Source organism: Lampris incognitus, chromosome 2 (assembly GCF_029633865.1).
Source record: "Lampris incognitus isolate fLamInc1 chromosome 2, fLamInc1.hap2, whole genome shotgun sequence".
NCBI classification, from domain to species: domain Eukaryota; kingdom Metazoa; phylum Chordata; class Actinopteri; order Lampriformes; family Lampridae; genus Lampris; species Lampris incognitus.
This window is the reverse complement of record NC_079212.1, coordinates 122,802,421-122,828,663: the sequence shown is the minus strand read 5'-3', so window position 1 is coordinate 122,828,663 and position 26,243 is coordinate 122,802,421. Positions and strand designations below refer to the sequence as shown.

Genomic DNA, 26,243 nt, shown 5'->3' with positions numbered 1-26,243 from the left:
ATCTGCAGCATCTCTCTCAGTCTGTCTTCTTGCCTCATCCTTTGGTTGCCACACTGTAAAATCTACAGCTCACTACGTTTACTGGTCATACACCCAAGGGTGTTTCACTGTGTGTGTGTGTGTGTGTGTGTGTGTGTGTGTGTGTGTGTGTGTGTGTGTGTGTGTGTGTGTGTGTGTGTGTGTGTGTGTGTGTGTGTGTGTGTGTGTGTGTGTGTGTGTGTGTGAGTGAGTGAGTGAGATCACCTTTGTGCTTCAGAGACACAACAGTATTGAATATCCTGTAATAAGAGAGATAAGAGAGGGGTCATAGGTCCTTAGAATGTATATTAATGACTGTATATGTATGTATATATGTTTGTGTGCGTGTGTGTGCGTGTGCCAAGTGGGTTGGGCGTTTATTGTGAGCGAAAGAGGTGTGCAACCACCAATACTTAGGATAGCAGGCTAATTACCCCCATTAGCTGTAGTCCCCATGGAAACCAGGAGTTTAAGAGCTCACTTCAGAGAAGGGGTGAAACACACACACACACACGCACACACACACACACTGGGAGCTGCTGATAAAACAAAGGCAGGGGTCCACTTCAAGCCCACAATCACTCTACCGGTGCACCACTTAAGTCTTTCCATTCAAACGGGCAATCAAACCACCACAGCTTAAACGGTACACCATCAAACACAACAGGACAACATGCAACACCAACATTCAAGTCCACTTTATTTAAGTCCACTTTATTCTCCCATGCGGTCTCATAGCCTTGGCTAGGCCCTTGCCCTGATTGAGACATTGCTGTGCTGTTCATAGACTAATTGTGTGTTCACAGACTCATTGTCCACACTTCAGCAGGCATAACTAATCCCCTGAGTAGCCACGATGAGCTGAAGCAGGGAAAAAATAAGCAAGGAGAACATTTTCTGTTTGGCTGCAGCAGTTAGCAGTGAGCTGACTACAATGTTTTTCTCTGTTTGGGGCCCTTCTGCATTGTGTGTGTGTGTGTGTGTGTGTGTGTGTGTGTGTGTGTGTGTGTGTGTGTGTGTGTGTGTGTGTGCGCGTGTGTGTGTGTGTGTGTGTTCATCCTGCTAGGACTTAATGTAGCAAATGAAGGTCTTCGCATGTATAAAAAAGAGTTTATGTACGGAGAATGAAAAAGAAGGGAGTGCGAGATGACATTTCTTTGTATATTAGTGTAGCATAACATGTATGTGTAACTAAAATGCTCTGTGTTTAAGGCATCCAAACTGACAAAAGATAAATCCTGTGATCTTAAGGCCTGGCTCCAGACAGTCTAGTTCCCCAGTCTGAGGATGTCAGTCCAGTGAGCCCTGAGCCAGCCACACCAGGAGACCAGTCGCCCTCTCAGCTTCACTACCGCAACAAGGCCCAGCACAGACGCTTCTCCATGGAGGTGAGGGGGCAATAGAGAGTCTCGGGTCAATAGGTTGGATATTGGATAAAGAGCAACCACTTACAAATGTCAAGTTTTTGTTACCAGTCTTAGTGCAAACAAAACATCAATTTACATAACAGGGCCCCTGAAGTTAAGAAGTGGAAAAGGTGCCCAGAGCTAGACTCAAGTGAGATTCTAATTCCAAATATTCACTGGTTTTGACAATGACGTGAGATCTAAAAAAGAAAAAGGTACATCACCTAGTTGGCATTGGCACTGTTAGGATATTGTCTAATATATATATACTCACCAACTTCAACTTTCCATTTCCACCTCCGCCATCTGAATGATTTGAGTCACTCTGGAGGCTTTCCGTCGCCTTGCCCCCCCCCCCCCGTTTTCTCCCTCCCTCCATCACCAGGCTTTTTCATTTGCAGTTTGAGTGCATTCACTGTTCCACCTTCTCGAGTCCCTGTGGAACGAGTGAATCACTGTGACTCTTATACACCATGTGGTCCACGCCAGACAAGACAAGTGGATCAATCATAAGGGGGAAGTGTTGCCGAGTCATTCAGGAAAAACATGGGGCTATGAGGACAGAGCTGTCCATTGTCAAGACCTTACTAGGCCATTGGGTTTATGCAATGAGAATTAGAGTCAACAAGTTCAATACATAACAGGAATATGGCTTGATGACATTGGTGCAGAGACCTTTTATGAACATACTGCCCTCACATACAGCTAGCTCAAAGGAAGAGGAGGACGTTGCAGAACAGCACAAACATCAAAATATTGATGCCGTTCAGCACATTTGAGCACAACACCAAACAATGTTGAGATCCCAATGAGAAATCCCTCAGATATTCCAGTCCTAAAAACTCTGTACAACCAAGGACATGTTATTTTCCTTGATATATGTTCTATGATTTGGTGCCATTGCACTAACTATGTATTATTAGTTGAATTGGTAGTAGAATCTTGCCTTTACATTGACTGTTGGTTGCCTGCAGGATGTCAGCAAACGCATGTCTCTGCCAATGGACATCCGCCTGCCTCCAGAGTTCCTCAAGAAACTGCAGCTGGAGAATGAAAACTCACCGCCCTGCAAGCCTCTCAGTCGCATGTCTCGACGCGCCTCACTGGTCAGCAACCTACAAACCACACTCCAACTCTTACATAATTCAACATAAATATTTTATGATCCGTGTTTCTCCCATCCCATGACAAGACCCTAGCTTATATTATGGACTTTAAAAACTCTCCAAGAACTCCCTGTTTCATCTCACATCGAAGTGTTTCTGTTCACATCAGTCCCATTCTAGCTAAACTGCATCGGCTCCCAGCTGATCTTGACATCAATTTTAAGGCGTAGTTACTCATACAAATATGAGTATATTAATTAATATTCAAACAAATAAATGGGCTGCAGCTGTGTTTACACAGCTCATCGACAAAAGAACATTCTGAGCTCTGCAAACTTTTGACTGCTTTTAATAGGCTAGATTATAGACGGAAGATATTGTCCAGGCCTCAATACCTTGCAACAACCTGCCATAGTTAATACAGCAGGTCTTGTGATCATTGATGAAGAAATTCTATTTTTATGAATTTTCATTTGAGGACTTGTTTTGTTTTGGTTTTTTTGTCATTTTGCAATCAAGTTAATGTCAGTTTGTTGCAAGTCCAATTACAATATGGTGTTTGAATTTGTCTGAGTCAACCTTAGAATAGCCTTAATTCACACAAACACCTTACGTTTGGTAAAGCTTATGGGTGTATGTTGATCAGTATTGTGATTTATCCTATCCTAAGTGCTGCAGAGGGAATATTTCAACATAATGCTCAGTCATATAACATAATGATAAATCCAGTTGATTAGATTCCAATCTCTTTCTTTTCGACTCCAGTCTGACATAGGCTTTGGAAAACTGGAGACCTACGTGAAATTGGGCAAACTGGGTGAGGTAGGTGTCTAGCAGTTTCACAGCCTTACAACTTTAAATTCATCTCTTTTCCAGATGGTCGATCGATAGCATATTACTCCATGCAGGTTATGGTAGTTCAGTGTTATGTGTACAGCTACAACACATTTTACAACCACCAATCTTTGAATTACAGCTGGAGTAGGTCGGCAACCTATGGCACCCGTGCCCACCGTCGCACGTGAGGCCATTAACATGGGCACGCGAAGCAATTCAATTAAAAACAATGTTTTTCATGTCCTGTTTTTATGAAACATATGTTTAATGGAAAATATAGCTTAATGGTGAACTAAATGAACAATTTGGTTTAAAATAATACTGAAATAATTAATTAGTCTCAATATACGCCATTGTTATTGATCGCAAGAGAGCGCACATCCCCCTCCTCCCCCTCCCTCTGATCTGCCCAGAGCGCAGCGTTAAAATGTAGCATAGCTAGCTAGCTTTCTGTTTTTCTTTGTCAAGAACAGCGAACAATGGCGGAGGCAAAATAAAAGTAGGTTGTCTAATATTCGCCTCTTTCAGCTGTCTTGGCCAAACGAATTCCGGTTTATTTCACGACAGGACCGAGTTGTGTGCACTCTGCTGCGAACATGTTGTGTATCGAACTTCAAGTGTGAAAAGTCATTCTGAAACAAGGCACGAGAAAAGCTTAAAAGATAAGGCTGATAAACTGAATCAGTCCAGAGGGCAGTGGCCCAGTACGGGAAGCAAAGCAGCATGTTTACAACCCGGTGTGCCACCCAAAACCCAAGCTACAGAGGGCAGCTATAAAGCCACACAGTGCATTGCTTAACACGTGACGCCATTCGCCGATGGAGATATAAAGGAGGCTTTACTCAGCAGTTCGCAGGTCATATTTAGTGGGTTACCAAACAAAGACACGATGAGCAACAGGATCAAATAAATTCCCGTTTCTGCGAAAACTGTAGAGAGACGCATCGCAGACATGGTTCGTAACGTAAGGCACCAGCAAACTCTTGCATTGCATTGAAAGATGCATCGTTATTCAGTGTAGCTCTTGACGAGTTTGGATGTAAATGACGTTAAGTCTAGCAGTGGTTACCAGATATTGCGACAAAGAAATTGGTAAGACTAAATTGGTAAGATTAAATTAATTTTCTTTTGTATCCTAATAATTTTCATACATTTGCACAAATGTGTGTGTGTGTGTGGAGCGTAGATCTTTTGGCATGCGGAATCCAGACGGGGAGACAGGCAGTAGCAGTAAATAAATAAATGGATAAATTCTCATTGTGAAAATGAACTGGTATTCGGGTCTGTGATTATATTTTTTTTAAACTTTGTGAAGTGGCACGGGACATCCAAAAGGTTGCTGACCCCTGTTTTAAAGTTTAGTGTATATATTGACCACATTTAGTTTTCATTTGAACTTACAGAGGTCAGAGTCTACCCTCTCTGGGGATCTTGGAATCTGTCAAAATAAGTATTAGCACACACAACATGGATTTAGACTCGATCCATAAATTAGCCTGTAGATGTATACCGATGTGTCAACCCTCGCTCATTATGCTAAATTTACACTTGCACATGTTGAACGAGTTGTATAATAATGCTGCAAAGCTCCTTGGATAAAGATCCCTTTTACCAAGACAGCGTTGATTACATGGTCCAATATCCATGATATAGAGATAACTAACCCCTACCATTTTATTCATCTGAAAGCATTCATAGGCCCAATCCCCCCCCCACGCCCTACCCCTGGTTTTGGAGTGCCCTCTACTGGGTCGTGGCCCTTCAGAACAAAGCTACAAGGGGTAGGGTTTGAAACCTAGGAAATGGTACACCACTCGTTACATCATCACCATCATTGTTATGTCTGCTGCTCAAAATTTCATTTGTTGCCTGGTTTGCTCAGGAGTCCCTGTAATGTTACAACATGGTTATAACATTATCGTACCATACATTTTATATTAAAGCCTGTTGCTTGCTATCATTATCAGCTATTATAGTGACAAATCTGGCCAAATTTGCAGGACAGAACAAGACAGATTAATCTATTGACAATAGCCGGCAAGCATCACACATTGCCTATTTCAGTGTAGTCCTGCCCATAGAAATTTCTGCCCTGCACTGATATTAGATGAGCAGGGGAAATGCAGAAAATTGCTGCTTGACCACTTTTCAAGCTTCAACCACAGGACATGGAAATAGCTGTAGTCACAAATCATCATTTACAAAAGGTTCTATTGAAATCATGAATAGTGATTTTTCCTAAATGCTTGTTATAACAACCCAACTACATATTGCAGGGTTCGTACGGTCATGAAAAACCTGGAAAAGTCATGGAATTTTAAAATGCAATTTCCAGGCCCTGGAAAAGTTATGGAAAATAATATTTTTTCAGAAGTTTTGGAAAAGTAATGGAAATATATCTAAAGTTTCATCAATTAATCCAAACAAAATCGATGTGTCATAATAAAATGTAAATTGCCACGGACCGTCGTGATATTTTGTTGGTGTGAAAAGTTTCTTCAGTCTGGCTCAGTCTGTTACTGGGCATGCGGCGTGCAAGCGTCTAGGAACTGCAGGCACACCCACTAGCCTGCAGTTGCTTCTGCTAGCAAACGGACGATTTCGACAAAATGCCAGGGATTATGGCTGGCAAAAGACACTGACCCAAGACGTGCTAAATGCAAACTGTGCTGTAAAACATTTGACATTTCGAATATGGGCAAGGCAGCGCTCGTTAGCCTCTTGAAGGGGGAAAAGCACGAGACTGTAGCCGCAGTTGCTAGCAGCACAATACCCATAGGTGAGTTTATGAACGCGGACACTGTGAGGACATCCAGCAACACTACTACAGTTTCCACAGCAACAAAGCAGACATCTTTGGACGTTTCTGCAAAAAATTAAGTCCTCAAAGCGGAGATACTGTGGGCACTAAAAATCATGAATTCACACTACTCATTCAAGTCACCCGAGGACACGACCCGTGTTTTGGCCGCCATGTTCCCGGACAGCCAGATTGCAGCGAAATTTACCTGTGGTGAGAACAAGTGTGCCTATGTCTGTACTTTTGGGCTTGCTCCGCCGCACTTTAAAAGACTCTTACTGTCAGAAGTGTCCCAACAAATTGCATATGTAGTGCTGTTTGACGAAAGCCTAAACCACCATTTGCAGTCCAAACAAATGGATTTACATGTGAGGCTGTGGGATGGAGCAGAAGTAAAGACTAAAGACTACACATTGAGTTCCAGACTTTGCATATTCCGTCTCTAGTTTTAGGAGTGGAAGTTAATTTTGGAAGATTTATTTAATTTATTTATGTTATGTCTTTTTTTATATTGACAACTCATGTACTGATTACTGAGTAATCAGTAGTTAGCACTGGCATTCCTACCCCAATGCACTATTTCTCTCTGTTTATCTCTGACAGAAAATGTGATGGCATTTTTGTCTTTTGAGACATTGACAAAAATGTTAAACCGTTGGAATTAATATATGAGAAAATGTATCTAAGTGTGCCTGTCTGGTGTTTTTTTTGTTTTAGAGAGGCACCATACATTTCAGATGTAAACCTAATTTTACTTAGTGTTACGATAATTAGTTTTCGGTGGTCCCATTGAGATAAAATAATTTCTTTGGGTCATGGAAATTCAGTAAAAGGTTTTGGAGAAGTCATGGAGAAGTCATGGAAAATCATTGGTGAAAAAGTGTAAGAACCCTGATATTGCTTTGCATCTACATTAAAGTAATATATTCCAGTGGATTTTTTTTAAATTGCATGATTATTTGCAAAGATATACATATTTATGGGTTTCTTTCCCCACATCGGTAACCATGTTCTGTGTTACGCTGCCTCAGTTCACAAGGCATTCTGGGAATTTTCTTGTACCACTCCACTGGGAGTCTGCATCTGAAAATGCTCCGTTCAGAGGGCCATTTGGAGAGCTAGATGACCACTTCTCCTCGATTCCCAGAAGAAACTGGACACCCTACCCTATGCGGCCGTGTGCAAAATGGGGGGGGGGCAAGTAGCAGGGCTAAGGGGGAGAATCGGGATTGGGCCATAGTCTTTAGGGACTGAATGAGTCATGAAATTGATTGCCTGAATTAGTTTTAGACACAAGGTTTAGCACCAGTGGCAGAGGAGATGATGACTATTAAAGGAGTGGCTTTTTACATAAACTACATGTATACAGAAAGATTAAACTACGTGTATACAGAAATATTAACGTGTGTGTGTGTGTGTGTGTGTGTGTGTGTGTGTGTGTAGGGGACATATGCCACAGTGTTTAAGGGGCGGAGCAAACTAACAGAAAACCTGGTGGCTCTGAAGGAAATCCGGCTGGAGCACGAGGAGGGAGCACCTTGCACGGCTATCAGAGAGGGTACACAAAAGAATACACACAGTTGCATGTATCAAACCTCTATTTTCACACATGGGATTTACTCACCTGCTCACTGAACAGTGTGACAAGAATGGCTATCGCATCAGAGGAAATGGATGTTCGTTGGAAAATGTAGTAACAAAGTGCAGTTGAGTTCGAGCTGATGTCCAATGAGTGACCCAGTAGACATCCTTTAGGAGACGGCACGTCGTTATTCATTAGCTAAAAGAGAAAATCCCCGGTGAAGACAGTTGTAGGCACATTTACAGTGAACGAGGTGATGGAAAGCTGCTCAAAAAACATTTTGTGTCTTAGATTTTCCAAAACAAAAAACAACTACTCTAAATTTGTGTATGAATAGGACAATGAGGGAGATGAATGTGAATATGATGATGAAGGCCTGCAGGGAAATAGTGAGAAAGTGACAATATGTGTGCAAAAGTTGATTTCATGATTTAGTTTACAGTTATTTGGTGGTTTAAAAAGTGTGTTCTTTAATGCATTTTAAGTTTTTTTTTTACATTTAGTCAGTTGCAGTCATTTTTAAAAAAAATTTTTAGGATAAAGCAGTCTAAGGCTGTGTTGGCCACAGACTTCAGGCCCTAAAACTTGATCGCTTAGCTCAGTGTGGTATTTTGATAAAATAAAACTCCCGTTGCAAGTGGTAATGCTGACTGTGGGAACACCCTGCTGGGCAATCCTATAATTCAGTCTTTCTCTCTCTGTCAACATAGTGTCTCTACTTAAAAACCTGAAACATGCAAACATTGTCACGCTGCATGATATCATCCACACGGACCGCTCCCTCACTCTGGTGTTTGAGTACTTGGTAAGTGGATCCATACACGTGCTGCTGACAAGTGTGAAGTTTGATTACATGAGAGGAATACGCATGAAACTGACTGTTAACACTTAAAGATTGCATCTCTTAGGACAGTGACCTTAAGCAGTACTTGGACAACTGCGGCAACCTAATGAGCATTCACAACATCAAGGTAAGTCCCATTAATCAAGATTAGTTCCACATGTCAGCCATCAAAAGTCAGATGCCCCATTCCCTATGTCCATCAAACATATAGAAAATTGTATTTGGTTCATATCTTTTTGTACACATATTGACACCGTGACAACAACAGATATTACAAACTACATATTCTGAAACGTTATACACAAAATTTGAATAAGATCATCATTTAAAGTGTGTATCTATTTCTCTAAAGTACAGAAGATCCAGCTGTGTTAACTAAGGACTTTAAGTTAAACTTAAGTTTGTTGTTTTTTATATAGGTGTTCATATATATATTCACTATAGAACACCATCATCATAACCACCACACAATGGATGGATGGATGGATTATTTCTCCATTTATCTCTTTGATTCTACTTCCATCTACAGATCTTCATGTTCCAGTTGCTGCGTGGTCTGTCCTACTGTCATAAGAGGAAGATCCTCCACAGAGACCTCAAGCCTCAAAACCTTCTGATAAATGACAAGGGAGAGCTCAAACTGGCTGACTTTGGTACGAAAAGAAACACGCACTGCAGAGATGTATCAGTACACAGACACATAGACACAAAACTCAGTTATTCACAGTTGGTCTTTCATAAACGGATACTCTGAAATATGATAGCATGCATCTTGCCAAGGTTGTATTCCTATTCTATTTTATTGCCCCTTGTGGATCGTCTGTCCCCGATGACTTAAACACCCTTCATACTGTAACCTAGCAACAATTCCCCTCTCTTGAGTTTTATCTTTTTTTTCTGCTGAATATTGATAGATAACCCCACCGTTATACTCTGAATATTCCTAGCTAGCTTTAAACAAACCAAGGAGGTGATTTGATACTGCTGTGATAAGAATATTCGTCTTTCATCCCGCAAACTTCGCCCTGAACATATTTTGTTGACAAGGTCTGGCAAGGGCCAAGTCTGTTCCCACCAAGACCTTCTCCAACGAGGTGGTGACACTATGGTACCGACCCCCTGATGTGCTCCTGGGCTCCACAGAGTACTCCACACCCATCGATATGTGGTAGGTAACACGTCATGGATCCATGACACAGTCCAACTTCAAGATAAACGCTTTGTCTGACTTTACCTTTCATCTTACATTGTGCTATTGAGGGAGCCTGATATTCAACCAGCCATACTATAAAAGTTGCACATAGATGAGGAAGACTCCATTTAGGCTCAAGGGTTGCCCTTTTCAAGTATGGGGGAGTGAGAAAAAGGCTCACAACTCTTGTCAAACTTATGAGAAAGTTGCGGTTTTTGTTGACATGGTATGACACTGTGGAAAAAAGCTATTGTGTTTCACAGAAGATCTTCATTCACTCTCTGGTATGTCAGGCATTTCTTTTGAAGAGAAGGGTGACATATATAGTGGTGTTTTGGAAAAACAGCTGTACGTATAATTCAGTGGCTATAAAAAGTCTACACACCCCTGTTAAAATGGCAGGTTTTTGTGATGTAAAAGGAATTAGATCAGCCCCAACTTCAGTGGGACGTTTCATTTGACGAATTTAACATCATTATCAACACGGCGATGAACATTTCTAACAGAGAGCACGGCTATATCAGGTCAATTTTATTTGTATAGCCCGATATCACAAATTGCAAATTTGCAAATTTGCCTCAGGGGGCTTTACAGCAACACAACACCTCAGACTCTCATATCGGATAAGGAACAACTCCCTAAAAAAAACCTTTAACAGGGAGAAAAAATAGGGAGACACCTCAGGGAGGGCAACAGAGATGGACAACATGTAATGGATGTTGTGTTTAAACAATTTACAGAATACAACATTGAAAGAGGATAACAGAATTATAATGGAATTATAAAATATATGAAGAATATGATGAGGAGGATGCCAAACAGTGTCCAGATGCCACCGGATTAGCCCAGGACCTTAGCCACATGACCAGCATCACCATGTAGACAAAAAAAAAAAAACACACATTAGTCATGTGTCTGAGTGAGAGTAGAATATAGCATTGAAACATGATAACAAAATTATATGGATTTATAAGATATATAAAAAGAAAATGTGATGGGGGGGGGGACCAGCAGTCTTCAGGTGATGACCACCATCACCTTGGAGACCTGGGAGAAGGACAGACTGCAAGTACACACAAGGGGGACTCACAACAAACCATTCACACACAGAAGAGAAAGGAGAAGACATCATTCAGAGAGAGAGAAAATACATGTAAGAGACGAGAACAGTTTGCAATACTCAATACAATATTATCTCGTCGGCAGAACAGTGCTTGGTAAATTCACTAAGACAGAAACCAACCTGCCATGCAGTACAGGTTGTGAAGCACTCAAATTAAAGGCAACTAATTGTAGGCTAAGGCAAAAAGATGAGTTTTAAGTCTGGATTTAAAGGACTCAACGGATTGTGATTGTCTGATGGCAGCAGGCAGGTTATTCCACAAGAGCAGGGCCTGATAGGAAAAGGCCCTGCCACTAGCTGACTTCTTTTTAACTTTGGGCACACACATGAGCCCTGTATTTTGAGAGCGGAGAGCTTGAGATGGAATATATGGTTCAAGGAGATCATACAGGTAAGATGGGGCAAGCCCATTTATGATTTTATAAGTCAGCAGAATCACTTTGAAGTCTGATCTAATATGGATAGGAAGCCAATGAAGGGAGGTAAGAATGAGTGTAATATGATCAAATTTTCTAGTTTCAGTTAGGATTCTAGCTGCAGCATTCTGAACCATCTGAAGACTTTTAGGACTAGCATGTGGCAGACTTGTAAACAGCACATTACAATAATCAATTCTGGATTAAACATGCATGTATTAGAGTCTCTGCGTCAGCCATGGACAGGAAAGACTGAATTTTATTTTTGTTACATAAGTGGAAAAAAGGCAGTCTTGGGGATTTCTTTAATGTGCTTATCAAAGGAAAGGCTAGAATCAAGCATAACACCCAAGATTTTTGGCTGCCACATGTTGTGAAATCACAGAGTTGTCGATTGTTATTGTTAGTTAATCAAATTGGTGTCTGTGTCTAGCAGAGCCAATGACCAGCATCTCTGTTTTATCCAAATTTAAAAGCAGAAAATTTAGTGACATCCAAATTTACACAGCAGCTAAGCAGGCCTCTAAATTAGCCATTTGGGTAGGATCATCAGCCATGATAGGCACATACAGCTGGGTATCATCAGCATAGAAAAGGAAATTCATTCCATGACTGCGTATAATTTGGCCAAGAGGTGAAATATAAAGAGAGAAAAGCAGAGGGCCAAGAACTGAGCCCTGAGGTACACCATATTTAACATCAGAGAATTTTGATGTAATATTATTATAGCAGACACAATGTGTTCTTCTAGATAAGTAGGACTTAAGTCAAGAGAGAGCTAAGCCAGAGACATCAAAATTACAATTTATTCTGTCTAATAGTATACAATGATCAGTGGTGTCAAAGGCTGCACTGAGGTCCAGTAGTAGAAGCACAGAAGTGGAATCAGAGTCGATAGCTAGTAGAAGATCGTTCACCACTCTGGTCAGAGCAGTTTCAGTGGAGTGACATGCTCTGAAAGCCTATTGAAAAGGTTCATATAGATCAAAGGTGGGCAATCTTATCCAGAAAGGGCCAGTGTTGGTGAAGGTTTTTGTTCCAACCAAGCAATTACACACCTGTGTCTCCTAATCAAATTCCTCAGCAAAGACTCTTCTGGTTGATTAGTGGGATCAAGTGTGTAACTGCTTGGTTGGAACAAAAACCTTCACCCACACTGGCTCTTTCTGGATAAGATTGCCCACCCCTGATATAGATAGGTTTTTTTTTCTATATGGTCGAACATTGTTGATACACAACTCTCTCTAGTACTTTGGAAAAGAATGGATGATTAGAGACTAGTTGATAGTTATTAAGAGACCCTAGATCAGGGATAGGCAACATGGTCCAGAAAGGTCTGGTGTGGGTGCATGTCTTTGTTCCAACCAAGCAGTTACACACCTGATTCTACAGATCAACCAATAGTCTTTGTTCCGACCGAGCAGTTACACACCTGATTCTATTAGTCAACCAATCGTCTTTGCTAAGGACCTTGATTTGTAGACTCAGGTGTGTAGCTGCTTGTTGGAACGAAGACCTGCACCCACACCAGACATTTCTGGACCATGTTGCCTATCCCTGCCCTAGATCGAGGTGCATTTATTTTTAAGTAGATGTTTAACCACAGCTGTCTTAAAACTGCTGGGAACAGTGCCAGTACTAAGTGATAAATTAACAATGTCTTACATTGTAGGTCCCAAGAAAGTCCAGAGGCCTTTCAAAGTTTTGCTGGAAAAGGGTCAAGTAGGCAAGCAGTTGGTTTAGAAGCTGACATTAGGTTAGTCAAAGTACCAAGAGAGATAGTCTCAAAAGCTCTAATAGCAGGGACTATCAGTGAGTTCTTGTATAGATATGAATTTGGTAAGACAGGATCTGCAGGAGTAACTGGAGTTGAAGAACTAATTTTGTCTATGATCTCATCAACCTTGATGCAGAAAAAGCCTAGAAACTCATGGGCCATGAATTGTGAGCAGCTAATAAACAGCTGCTTTTTCAAAGATTAAAAACTGTTTAACTGCATGAGAAGATGCATGAAGAGGCAGTGTGGTAAAATGAACAAGAAAACAGTTGCACATAAATATTGGTGCCAAACAAATCACAGGAAAATGCACTGATGAGTCATAGCCACATCACTGTTTAAATTTTTGGTTTGAACGTTTTAAAATCGGAAATGGACATTTTCAAGTCGGAGGTTCTGATTTCTGATTTGTCTCGAATGCAGCATTAACCCACCTGTTGAACACTCATGTTGAAACACCATATCCATGCGCTCTGACTGATCTGCAAAAATCTGAAGCAACTCCTTTGGAAAGCTAAATGAGCTGAATGGAGGGTAGATGCAAGTGGCACGGTGGTTAGTGCTGTTGCCTCACAGCAAGAAGGTCCTGGATTCGAGCCCCGGGGTAGTCCAACCTGGGGTTCGTCCCGGGTCGTCCTCTGTGTGGGGTTTGCATAACCTCCCTGTGTCTGCGTGGGTTTCCTCAGGGTGCTCCAGTTTCCTCCCACAGTCTATGCAGATCAGGTGAGTTGGCTGTACTAAATTGTCCCTAGGTGTGTGTGTGTGTGTGTGTGTTGGCCCTGTGATGACCTGGCGGCCTGTCCAGGGTGTCTCCCTGCCTGCCGCCCAATGAATGCTGGGATAGGCTCCAGCATCCCCGCGACCCTGAGAGCAGGATAAGCGGTTTGGATAATGGATGAATGGGTAGATGCCTACTGTTTTGGTGCGTAACCCATTTTTGAGGCATTTGCATTTGCAACTCCTACAAACGGAATAACAGTGCCAAAAGTCACGTGATCCACAAATCACGTGTTGCTGTGTACTTGTCAAAAAGATGTGCTGTATTGAGCTGATGACACAGACATGCAAAATGTTGATTATTTATTTGCATTCCTTCTCTACATTTGTGGAATCTGTCCAGCTTTTGTTTACAACTAGCATTTGTATTTGCAAAACACATTGCATTTTTATAGCCGTTTTTTATTTGCAAAGCACGTGCCTGTTTGAAAGGTGTGTGTTATATTTTAATACTAGAACGACCGGGATTTCACTCCTACCTAAAACGACCATGGGCGGTCAAAATGACCGCCGGTTTTTAAACTCTATTTTATCAAGATAATACCCAATTGAGATGCATTGCATATGTTAGTATGTCTGTTAGGAAACGACTGACACCAAAATTAACATTTCAACAACTATAATACTATTTTTAAACACTTTAAACTTCAGAGAGACATGGTCGAACTTGAATAGCAAAATTGAAAAAGTGAAATTATGACCTGAAAAACAAAACGGAAAACACATATTGCTAATCTAACAAACGTAACAAGGCCTATGAAATGTAAAATGTAAAAAAAGAACTGAAAATAAATATTAAAACAGTCCCAAACAACGACCGGAATTTAAAAACTACTAGAAGGACCACGGGCAGTCATTTTGACTGCCACGGTTTTTAAACACTATATTCTGTCAAGATAAATACCCAGTTGCGATATTAATGCATTACATATGTTAGTATGTCTGTTAAGAATCTAACTGACACCAAGATTAACATTTTAAATACTATTTTTCAAACAATTTAAAATGGCCACTGTCCGACGCCCATAAATACCGCAACACGTTGGTGGTAGTCATGGTGCTTATATTGGCAATAATCAAAATCAAATTTAGACTAATTCTCTGTACCGCAGAATGCTAGTTTTTTTTTTCCTAGGGCAGAGCAATGAACTTTGCGAAGGAAACGATGCAACCAAAGCCCGTCATAAATTGTAACATGATGCGCACGATCACGCGCAAATTACGAGCTGTCATTTTGACTGCTCATGGTCATTTTAGGTAGATCTTATCATAACCATTTTGTGCAAGTGATCTAAAACTCATTTTAAATGCAAATATATGCAATTTTAGGAGAATGTAGAGAGAGGCAGGTCTGTATCTTTTTTTCTTTTGTTTTTTTACAAAGTTATTAAACTTTGCAAATCAGAAACGGTCATAACGTCTTGGTTGTTAAAGCATGGTTTGCATATTTGGAAATCGTGGGGCCGTTATAAATCACATTTTGTTTGCAAATCATGGGCATATAGTACATAGAACATATTCAGTGTGTTGTGATATTTTGGCAGCTTTCTAGGTCTATATTCAGTGCTATGACTCACTACTCATCTGATAAATATGACTTGTTTGTGTTCACTTCGCGCATAGGTTTTGTGCTCATTAGTAATTTGCCACGGCAAGAAAATCTGTGAAGGACTAATTAACCATGAAAGGGAAAATATGGCCATCCTCGGCTCAGAACACAATGGCAGCCTTTGTACTGCTCGTCTAACTGCAAAAACCAGGTGTGCAAGGCTCCGGCGTGGTCACTCAGCCCATATACGGCTGTGCTTGTGATCATCCTTCTTTGAAGCTTTTGTGTGTGTGTGTGTGTGTGTGTGTGTGTGTGTGTGTGTGATTGGCAGGCATTTGTGTGTATCATTTTAAAATGGAAATGAGAATATTTAACAAAAGCATACAAGTTTTATATCATATCTAATGACCCTGTGAACTCGGTGAGAAGCTTATTTCATCGTCACTCTCTCTGTCCTGTTAAAGGGGTGTGGGCTGTATCCTTTATGAGATGATGACAGGCCGTCCCATGTTTCCTGGAGCCACTGTAAAAGAGGAGCTACAGTTGGTCTTCAGACTCATGGGTAAGGAACCGCTGTCTATTTGTTGGCAACCTCTCCAAGTGAATACACTGTTTTATGTTTTGTACTACTGTATGTCATTCTGTTTGTAATTAGGGTGGCACGGTGGCCCAGAGGTTAGCACTGTTGCCTCACAGCAAGAAGGTCCTGGGTTCGAACCCCAGACCGTTCCATGTGGAGTTTGCATGTTTTCCCCGTGTCTGCGTGGGTTTCCTCCAGGTGCTCCGGTTTCCTCCCACTATCAAAAAGACATGCATGTTAGGGTTAATACTATAATAATGTGACCCTGACCAAGGCCATGGAAAGAAGAACTGGAGTTGGTCCCTGAGTGCTGCAGTTGCCCACTGCTGCTGTACAATAGGATGGGTTTCATGCAGAAGACAAATTCAACGCAACTGAACAACTACAAAATAAAGTGTCTTTCTTTCTTTTCTTGTACATTGTGTGCAATCATGGACTGTTATTACGAGGGGTCAGTAATCCCTGAATAACACTCCTACTGTATTCACAGAAGGTAATGCTATATAACAAAATACAATAATATAAACAAATGTTTCTTTCTTTCTTTTTTCTTTCAGGGACTCCGACAGAAGAAACTTGGCCAGGGATCGGCACTAATGAAGAGTTTAGGTTTTATCTTTTCCCTCAGTACAAATGTCAGCCCCTTATCAACCATGTGCCCAGGTGAGACAGGACCATTGTGAAAGCACAACATAGTCTCTCTCCACTTTAAATGCACAATACCACTTTTGTATGCCTGCCGAGAAGACAGGAAAGTACTGAATAGACTCCGCGAGATGCTTTGTAATGCAGCACCAAATATAGCGCTTTAACCACCATCCAGCACTTTAACCACCTTCGGCCATGCTCCCAGATTTTACAGCAGAAAGACGAAGCATTGCTTGGTAAGATAAATGCATGTTGATGTGATACAGCAACAGAGCTTAAAAGAGCTACTGTTTCCGTTTGATTTTTAGTGAAATGAAATTCATCCTCCCATTGATTGTGCGAAAGAGATTGTTTCCATGCTTCCAGTTTATCTCCATTGTCTGTTTGGTTGAAAGAGTAATGTAATACCAGGTTTCAGCTTATCTCCGCTGAGCACATACATCTGAAAAATGCCAACTTGTGGGGTGGAGAGTCGGGTGCACGTGGAAATGCACCTCGGACTGACAGTTTATGATTTCAATAAATTTTGTCAAATTATGTCAGAATGCCTTGAAATCTCCATTACTACATTAAAAATTAAATGATAGCTCAAGAGGCCAACCAGTTCATATTTACTTTTGTGTAGCCTGTAACCATCCATCTATCCATTTTCCAAGCCGCTTACCCCAGTCGGGGTCGCAGGATGCTGTGGCCTATCCCAGCAGTCATTGGGTGGCAGGCAGGGAGACACCCTGGACAGGCCGCCGGGCCATCACAGGGCTGACATATTCACACCTAGGGACAATTTAGTACAGCCGATTCACGTGACATACATGTCTTTGGACTGTGGGAGGAAACCGGAGCACCCAGAGGAAACCCACACAGACACGGGGAGAACATGCAAACTCCACACAGATGACAACCTGGGATGACCCCCAAGGTTGGATAACCCCGCGGTTCAAACCCAGGACCTCCTTGCTGTGAGGCGACCACGCTAACCACTGCACCACTATGCCACCTAACCTGTAACCAAGCAGTTTTATATTTCAATATATGGGTAAAAGGATGGCAAACATCAGTAATCTTGTCTGCTCTCTTGATCTGTTTTCTTTGCTGCTCATCACCCCTCCCCCCCAACATCACTATGCCTTTAAAACTGTGATGGCATGATCTACAATGAAGTTGCAGAGTTTCTTGTGGAGTCTCTTTCTTGCAGATGGCTACAAGCACGCTGTGAGAGAGCCTCCTGCCAGTATTTCTGGGTTCTTTTAAATTATCTGCAGTTTAAATTACCTCTCCACCAATAATTGTGGCTGGGTGTATGTTGGGCTTTCCTTTCCTAATTAAATGATGTCCTCTGCGGATATTAATCGGCCTGTAATTGATTTCCTTCTCTTCAAGGAGTGCACACATTTTACAACATAGTGGGTTATCTGCAGGATGTCCACAGATATGGTCAATATGTTTTTTTTTCGATGTTCATCTTAACAGTATGTTGTCCACTCACAACCACTGAGGTCTTGTATGATTATACAAAATTAAAGTGTAAAACGATGCTAAGGTGGATGGATAAAAGCAACTGCTAAAATGCAGTTATCTTCACAAGACATCTCAAAATCTCAACAGAAAAAAAGGAGTAAGATCTATGGTCACTCATGTTTAATTTCTAATGTGGTACATGTGGTTACTCGTGTACTAGAATAGATTCACCAACCTAACAGGTGATATCAGCATTGGTGCATTAACAATTGAATCCTCTTCCTATATGTAAGCCGAACTTGGTGTTGTGTTTCCATCAGGTTGGACACGGAGGGGATCGACCTGCTGTCTGCTCTACTGTTGGTATGTGACAAAAAGTGCTGTCCTCACCTCACTGGTAGTTGGATTTTATGAAGTTGTATGTTATTACTGTAGCAACTTTGTAATCAGCTGCTGTTGACTTGTGATTTCAGTATGACACCAGGGGCAGAATCTCTTCCGAAGCTTCGCTACATCATCCTTACTTCCTGAGCCTGGGGGAGAGCATCCACAGTTTGGCAGACAGTAAGGCATATACATGAAAACATGACTAACACAAGATATAGAGTGTTGCCCCAACTTCTCGGGTTCTAAGCAAAATGGTAAATGGACAGCATTTATATCGCACTTTTCTGCTCTACAGAGCACTCGAAGCACTTTACAGCCACACCTCACATTCACCCGTTCACACCACACATTCACACACATACCGATGGCACAGGCTGTCATGCAAGGTGTCAAGTCAGATATGTATGCATTTTTATTAACTTTACCTATGATTTGATTAAACTGTTTTTTTTTTGTTTTGTTTTTTGTTTTGTTTTTTAACAATATATTGTAAATCAGTCATTCCCGGAGACTGGGTCAAATATTTTTTGCAAAATTTCTTCCATCCATCCATCCATTATCCAAGCCGCTTATCCGAAATTGGGTCACGGGATGCTGGAGCTTATCCCAGCAGTCACTGGGCGACAGGTGGAGAGACATCCTGGACAGGCCACGAGACCATCACAGGGCCGATACATTCACACCTAGGGACAATTCAGTATGGCTGATTCACCTGACCGACATGTCTTTGGACTGTGGGAGGAAACCAGAGCCCCCCAGAGGAAACCCACACAGACACGGGGAGAACACGCAAACTCCACAAAGAGGTTGACCTGGGATGACCCCCCAAGGTTGGACAACCCAGGACCTTCTTGCTGTGAGGCAGCCGCGCTAACCACTGCGCCGCCCTACCAATGTGCCACCATGCCGCCCCAAAATTTCTTCCATTGTCTTTTATTTAAGATTTATATCTGCAGTACACCTTTGAGCCACATGAGAGAGCTCATTGGTATTTCTACCACACTCACGGTTTCTGCCAGAAATAGACTGAATGCTGCGTTGTACTCTCCACTTGTACACCAAACTGGAATGCAATAGTAAGATGCAAGCAGGACCACCTATCACATTAGCAAGGTGTAAGTAAAATTAGTATACACAATTGGATATTTGGAGTAGGCCTAAAAGGATCATATTAAGGATAAGTAAATAGCACATGATGGGCCTAATGAGATTTGACATGGAATCGACCTGATGTGGTTAACAAGTTGATTGTTGACTGTTCGAATTGATTGATTCACTGTTGATAACAGTAACTGCACTTGGGCATGAGCTTTTCAAAATACGTTCAACAAGAAGCATGTCTTTGATAATACTGAATGTCTGTATTGTTCTGATAATTGTACTTATAACATTGAATCTAATATGAAAAGCTAGTGTACATTCTGTTTGTTTTACTGATGAGAGGAAATAAAAATAAGATAATGAATTGAGATAGCCTATTAACCCCGCCTAAATGCATTTATTTGGTCTCATTTATAACGTAATTAAAATGTGTATATGTGTTCAGTAATGTGCATAAAATGAAGTTGGGATTTATCAAACATATTTCTTGAAAATGGCTGGTTTACCTATTTAAGATTATAAAAGATGATGCGGAAATGGCAGTAAAAATGTTCAGGGATATTTATACACAGATTCGCTCCTCTCACGATTTATAGATAAGGTCAATTGTGATTTGGGTTGCAATGGTTTGTCATTTTTTCAAAAAGTGGGTCCCCAGGAAAAAAGTTTGGGAAACTATTATAAATTGTATATGACTAAACTAAGGATATGAGTTGAAAACTAGTGATAACTATGATCTGCATGCAGAACATCAGTACTTGATTTTGCTTGTTAAACCAGCTGAAGGGATACCATGTTTATTTGCATTATTGAAATAAATAGATAAAGATAGATAAATAAATCAGTACATAATAAGGTGACTTTTCTCTGTCTCTCCTAGCTGCCTCAGTGTTTTCTCTCAGGGAGATCCAGCTCCAAAAGGATCCAGGCCACCGCAGCTCAGTTTTCCAGCCTCCAGGTATACGCTGCATGATTGCAACATGTAATCACTTCACAATTATTGTAAGAACTGTGGTATTGTAACTTATAATTATCTAAATAAGGTTATTTCACTTTCATTTGTATTCAAAAATACAAAGTTAAAACACCTGTTTGTAAATAAGGGAGCATTCCTTTACAGCTATTTAATTCAAGATTAGTTGTATGACCGCTTTTATGAAAAAGGCTGTCTTGGTTTTTTTTTTATTCAAAAAATGAATAAGAGCAAAATACAGTAAAATAAGTTCTGATATGATAAAGTAACTTGGAGTTTATTTCTAAGAAGCTGATAGCAGCAGGCTAATTTTGCTCAGTTGCCTACTACATTGGTATAGTACTAGGAAAAGGGAGTTGAAATGGGGGGGGGGGAGTACAAAATACGATTAGGTGCCAGCAATCATCTTCCAAATATCCTCTTGTAAATATGTTTCAGTAACAGGTAATGCATATGCAGTGACTCCTAGGCAAGAACTGTGGTCATTATGGAGCCATTATCATAGGCTTGTTATGGTTCTTCATGAAACAAATAAGAATCTGGCCAATTGTGACTAAAATTGATATATTATGTATATGTTTATAATACTTGATTATACTTTACCATTATTATTAATAATTGTTGATAAACACAATAGATGTTAACCCAAATTTCTCTCTAATTTAGGTCGAGGGAAGAACCGAAGACAAAGCATCTTCTAGAAAGCCGGAGACACTGAAATCATACTCTGACAGATAAAGAGAGCAGAGGAACTGCCTGTTAAGACCGTAGCACAGAAGCCAACACAGCTCAGAAGCTCACTTCTCACACGCATGTATTCATTAACAGATATGTACATTTACCCATTTTAAAAGAAACTTACAACTTAGAAGATGTTTTAAATGGACTTGCTTTGCACTTGAAATGATCGTTAGCTGGGTTAGAAACATGGACACGTGCACATAGATACACGTTCGCACATACACACTCATCACCAACTATATTGACACACATCTTGCCAAACTGTAATCATACACAATGCAAACCTGTTACTACTCTGCTTCAGCAACACACACTGGGTTATTTGTACTTCCAGGATAGACAAAAGTGGTGAGTAAAACTACTTTACCACTGTTAACATTACTTACTGGTGTTTGCCAAGTCTATCTGGCATAATAACCACATCATCTCCACCCACGCCCTCCAGTGAACCCTCTATAGCAGTGTGTGGACACACAAACAGCACACAAGACATTATAAATGTAGCCTCACATTGTTCATGCATCTCTACTCGCACAAATCTCCACGAAACAAACAATAAACCGACCAAATATCTGACTGTGAACTGCAGTGTTTCAACTTAATGTGCGGTTTCTCTCAATACAGAGTTACAACTAATTTTGACTTTCAACTTTGTGAAGTTGCCTTAGTAAAATCTGCATGATGTGTGGATTGTGTTAAGACCCTATGATATTCTGAGAATTTGTGTAGCCTGTGTTAGGAGGCGTTTTTGTTGTGTCTGTAAATAACTCAATATGAGTGTGGGTATTTCTTAGTTTCCAATTTGCACAAACCAGAAGTGTCCTCTGAAACTGGCCCCCATCCCTTTGCTTCCCACCTTATCCAGGCTAATTTCCCGAACACACCCCAGCGGCTTCACAGAGCCCTTTCCCTTCCAATAATTGCAGAGCAGTGAATGGGGATGGTATAGCTAATCAAATGAGAAAGTCATTCCACAGCAGCAGATTCTGATTAGGGGGAACCTCCACTACACCTTGTGTGGCCGTACCGGCCAGCAAAGCTGAGCTGGGGAGAAGTTCTTAGAACTTGAAAACAAGCGCTCACATTTGTTAAAGACTACTTTTCTGCTACATTTAAATTTCAGAGAGTAAGAATTTCTGTTCCTCCCTGTGTAGTGTCCCTCTCAGCTCCCTATCTGATGATTGGAAATAAGCACAGAAGTCATCCTAGAAGAGGGAAGTGACTTTCACAAGTCCTTCAGATCTGCACACGCTTAAGGAATGGGGCCTGTGAGTAAGCTACACTCTCCTGTGTACACACTGTACCTCTCTTTTCCTGACTAACTCTCTAAGAGACATACTAGGTGATAAGGTGTTCAATGTTTTGGGGCTGGGATGCTGTACCAGTCACTTGTGAGGTATGATTGAGGGTGACAGTTCGATTAACACTGCATGATGAAAGATAACGCTGACAAAATGCGTGTGTAATTCACTTGTGGTTTTCCTTTTTGTGTCACCTTCCTCCAGTGACTGAAGTTAGCTGTGCTTTCAGATTGAGAACTGCAAATGAAGCGCAATGGACATGAGCTCATTAAGCAATGGGCACCAACCTTGCCTTGCAAGGGATTTTTTGACTGCTTGGACAAGGAGTAGCAGGTTAGCCTAGAGCACTGAAACTCAATTATGTGCCATACCAGAGATGTGTGTATGCAGGTTTTCTTTCCAACCCAATATCACAGCATCTAGTTCAACCAGACAAGGGAGGGCTACTTTTTGAAGTCAGTTTAGTGTTGGGTTGAAATGAAAACCTACATACACATTGCTCTCCAGGGCACCTGGTTGACTATCACTACCCAAGAGGTAGAGCAGCCATCCTAGTGACATGAGGGTGGCTGTTAAATCTGTGGTATCCAAGATGATTGCTGAAGTTCCCTATAGCAAAACGCTAAACCCCTAACTACTGCTTGGTTGCTGCACTATGGATAACTCTGCAGTCAGGCATGTATGCATGCATCTGTGTCGGTAGCTATGTGTGTGTATGTTTGCACAAAAAGACCGTTGGTGCAATGAGTAATATTTTTCACCTAATATGGGATGAAACTGGTTGGAGGCATTGTGGTGAGCCCGCTTGTACACATTTGACTCATGTTGGTAAAAGTAAGTTAAGTAAAGAGGAGAGTAAATCAAAGTCCAAACTGCTGGGAGATGAGGGATGTAGCCAGCTATGTACATTGCACTTCCATCTGCCCCCCCCCCCCGTCCTCAGTGGCAGAAGTATTATTGTACGTGTATGTGGTAAATGAAACTATTTTAAATACTATAATGAAAAGAAATTATATATATATATATATATATATATGTATGTATTTTAACAGATGTTTTCATCTTTCTCAGTGAATTTTATGCCAGAGAAACAAGAGAAGACTGTATTTGAAAAATGAAAAACTATAGATCATGTCTAAATGTTTTATAAAAAGCTCAAAAGTTTAAATTTTGTATCGGATGTGATATTAAATATTAAATATTTTGTGTGATTGTCTATCCTGTTGTTGAAATAGAGAAACTGAATGTACTGTGGCTGCCTAAAAGGCAAACTTGATTGAACTATGATCTAAGTAATAAACTATTGAACTTGTGGAACATTCACTTATTCGATATATCTCATATACTTACTGTACGTGTAGCATACAAACTGAAACGTATTGATTACCAGCAGATGGCGCCATTGTCCTACTTGCACAATTGGGCTCAGTGAGGCTTGACGCTGGAGGGCCTACATTGTCCAGCTCAGAAAAAAATATTTACCCAATGGAGTTTGTGTTTGATCCCATTATCTCACCACATATAAAAGTTAACACTGCATTAGCAGTTTTGGAATTTTGAACAAACTGGTTCTAGGAACAAATATTAATGCATACACACACAAATTGTCTAGTTTTTCCTCTAGCTACAAATTTAATGTTTTATGAAGCTGAATGACAGAATTGTCTCGGGAATTCTGGGCTTTGAAATATTGTCCTAAAAAAATGCAGCTGTTATGGAAACCTAAGCTTTTATTCTTTTAGGACCCTGCGTTTAACCTTAGCATGCATTGCTCAATGCACTAAACACAGAAGGAATCCCATCGTGTATGGGTTGGGGCTTTGTCCAGGAATATTACCCCAGATTTTGTTATCGTTGGCTGAATTCTGTTATGATTTTTTTACAGACGCCCCCTCGATTGCATCAGCGGACGCCTGGTTTGGGTGATTAGTTATCAAGCTCCTTCAGCGACAGATAAACATGTCTCATTTGTTATGATTAACAAAGTTGTGTAAGCTACATATACAAATTAGGGTGTTTTCTTTTTCTGAAAAGTTTTTTTAAAGAACATTTTGACCCCACGTTTGAAGACCACTAAATGCTTGTGGCTCAAAGAACTCATTTTCATTCACTTATGAGCGCAAATAGCCTGGTATGACGGCTCTTAAAGTGACCTCTAACCTTACTACGAATCATGTTGATGCACCAATCAAAATATAGATAATAATAATGATGACGGGTGAAAGTGACAGCTTTATTTTCAAACCTTATTTTCATGTCGCACTTGGCAGCTTTGAAATAAGTAAATACATACTTTTCGAACTAGATTTTAATACCTAGCTTTATTTATGTTTCTTTTTTTATTGTTTTTACAATCACACAATCAATTTGTAATATATAGCCATTATCCATCCATGCATCCATCTATCTATCTATCCACAGTTAAGGTCAAAATTATTAGCCCCCAAGGAACTGTGGCACATTTCCCTAAAATTCTGCCCCATGTTTGCATCATTCATAAAACTTTACATAGTAAAACATTTATCAATGTTAAGGCCCCTATTTGGTACATTTTGGAATGTAAAATAAATCTTCAGGCTTGCTTTATACCAAATGTAATGAAAATTGAGGTGGTTAAAATTGTTAGCGCCCATGTGATTTTTTGCTTTCAAAACACACCTGAGCAATCAATCAGCTTTCAAACTACACCTGAGCAATCAATCAGTATTGAACTTTACTTAAGGGACTCCAATGAACAGGGCTAGTGGCATTTGAACACTGGCTTGAGAGGGACTACTCTTAAATTCTTGGTAAGAGGTGATTTCATCATGCCAAAAGGTAAAGAAATCAGTCTGGAACTCAGAAAGAAGATAGTGGATGCTCATCTTAAGGGGGAAGGCTACACTGCCATTTCCAAGCATTTCTCGCTGTCTAGAACAGCTATGCGTTGCATCATTGCAAAGCACAAGGAGACAAATTCTGTTAGAAACAAACCTGGGCATGGTCGAAAGTGCAATATTTCAAAAACTTTGGAGAGGAAAATAGTCAGAGATGTCAACAACAATCCCCGGATCTCTGTCAAGATGATTGTTGCTGAACTGGCCTCTTCTGGACTTGATGTTTCAAGGAAGACTGTTGTGAGGGCTCTTCGTCGTGGTGGGCTTTGAGGTCATCATCCAAGAAAAACTCCATTGCTCACACAGCGGCACATCAGAGCCAGACTGAAGTTTGCCCGTGAACATTTGAAACATGGGCATGAGTTTTGGAAGTCTGTCCTTTGGTCTGATGAGACTAAACTTGAGCTGTTTGGGCACATGGATGTTGCTTTTGTTTGGTGAAGGAAGGGAGAGGCCTTCAACCCTAAAAACACAGTTGCCACAGTTAAACATGGTGGTGGGAGCATAATGCTGTGGGGGTGTTTTGCTGTTTTAGGCACAGGGAACCTTGTTCGGGTACATGGTATCATGAAGAAAGCGGATTATGTTGACATTTTGAAGGATAATGTAAAGAAATCTGCTGCCAGTCTAGCTTTAGGTCGCTGCTGGGTCTTCCAGCAAGACAATGACCCGAGGCATACATCCAAGTTGGTCCAAAACTTTTTGAAGGACACCAAAATCAAGGTCCTGGAGTGGCCCTCCCAGAGCCCAG

General features: G+C 40.8%; 1 protein-coding gene across 2 annotated transcripts in view; it reads left to right on the top strand.

Moving 5' to 3' along the window:
- Nucleotides 1-21,283, top strand: part of cdk18 (cyclin dependent kinase 18) — a 28,748-nt gene extending 7,465 nt beyond the window's left edge. For both annotated transcript variants that reach the window (XM_056273997.1, XM_056273998.1), the window contains 14 exons: nucleotides 1,270-1,406; nucleotides 2,399-2,530; nucleotides 3,296-3,352; nucleotides 7,611-7,725; nucleotides 8,460-8,554; nucleotides 8,658-8,720; nucleotides 9,123-9,246; nucleotides 9,641-9,761; nucleotides 15,892-15,989; nucleotides 16,565-16,670; nucleotides 18,434-18,476; nucleotides 18,587-18,677; nucleotides 20,482-20,559; nucleotides 21,241-21,283. In XM_056273997.1, the coding sequence (XP_056129972.1) occupies nucleotides 1,270-1,406; nucleotides 2,399-2,530; nucleotides 3,296-3,352; nucleotides 7,611-7,725; nucleotides 8,460-8,554; nucleotides 8,658-8,720; nucleotides 9,123-9,246; nucleotides 9,641-9,761; nucleotides 15,892-15,989; nucleotides 16,565-16,670; nucleotides 18,434-18,476; nucleotides 18,587-18,677; nucleotides 20,482-20,559; nucleotides 21,241-21,275 (1,295 nt within the window). In that variant the 3' untranslated portion in view covers nucleotides 21,276-21,283. The remainder of the gene's footprint in view (nucleotides 1-1,269; nucleotides 1,407-2,398; nucleotides 2,531-3,295; nucleotides 3,353-7,610; nucleotides 7,726-8,459; nucleotides 8,555-8,657; nucleotides 8,721-9,122; nucleotides 9,247-9,640; nucleotides 9,762-15,891; nucleotides 15,990-16,564; nucleotides 16,671-18,433; nucleotides 18,477-18,586; nucleotides 18,678-20,481; nucleotides 20,560-21,240) is intronic.
- The last annotated feature ends 4,960 nt before the right edge of the window (nucleotides 21,284-26,243 follow it).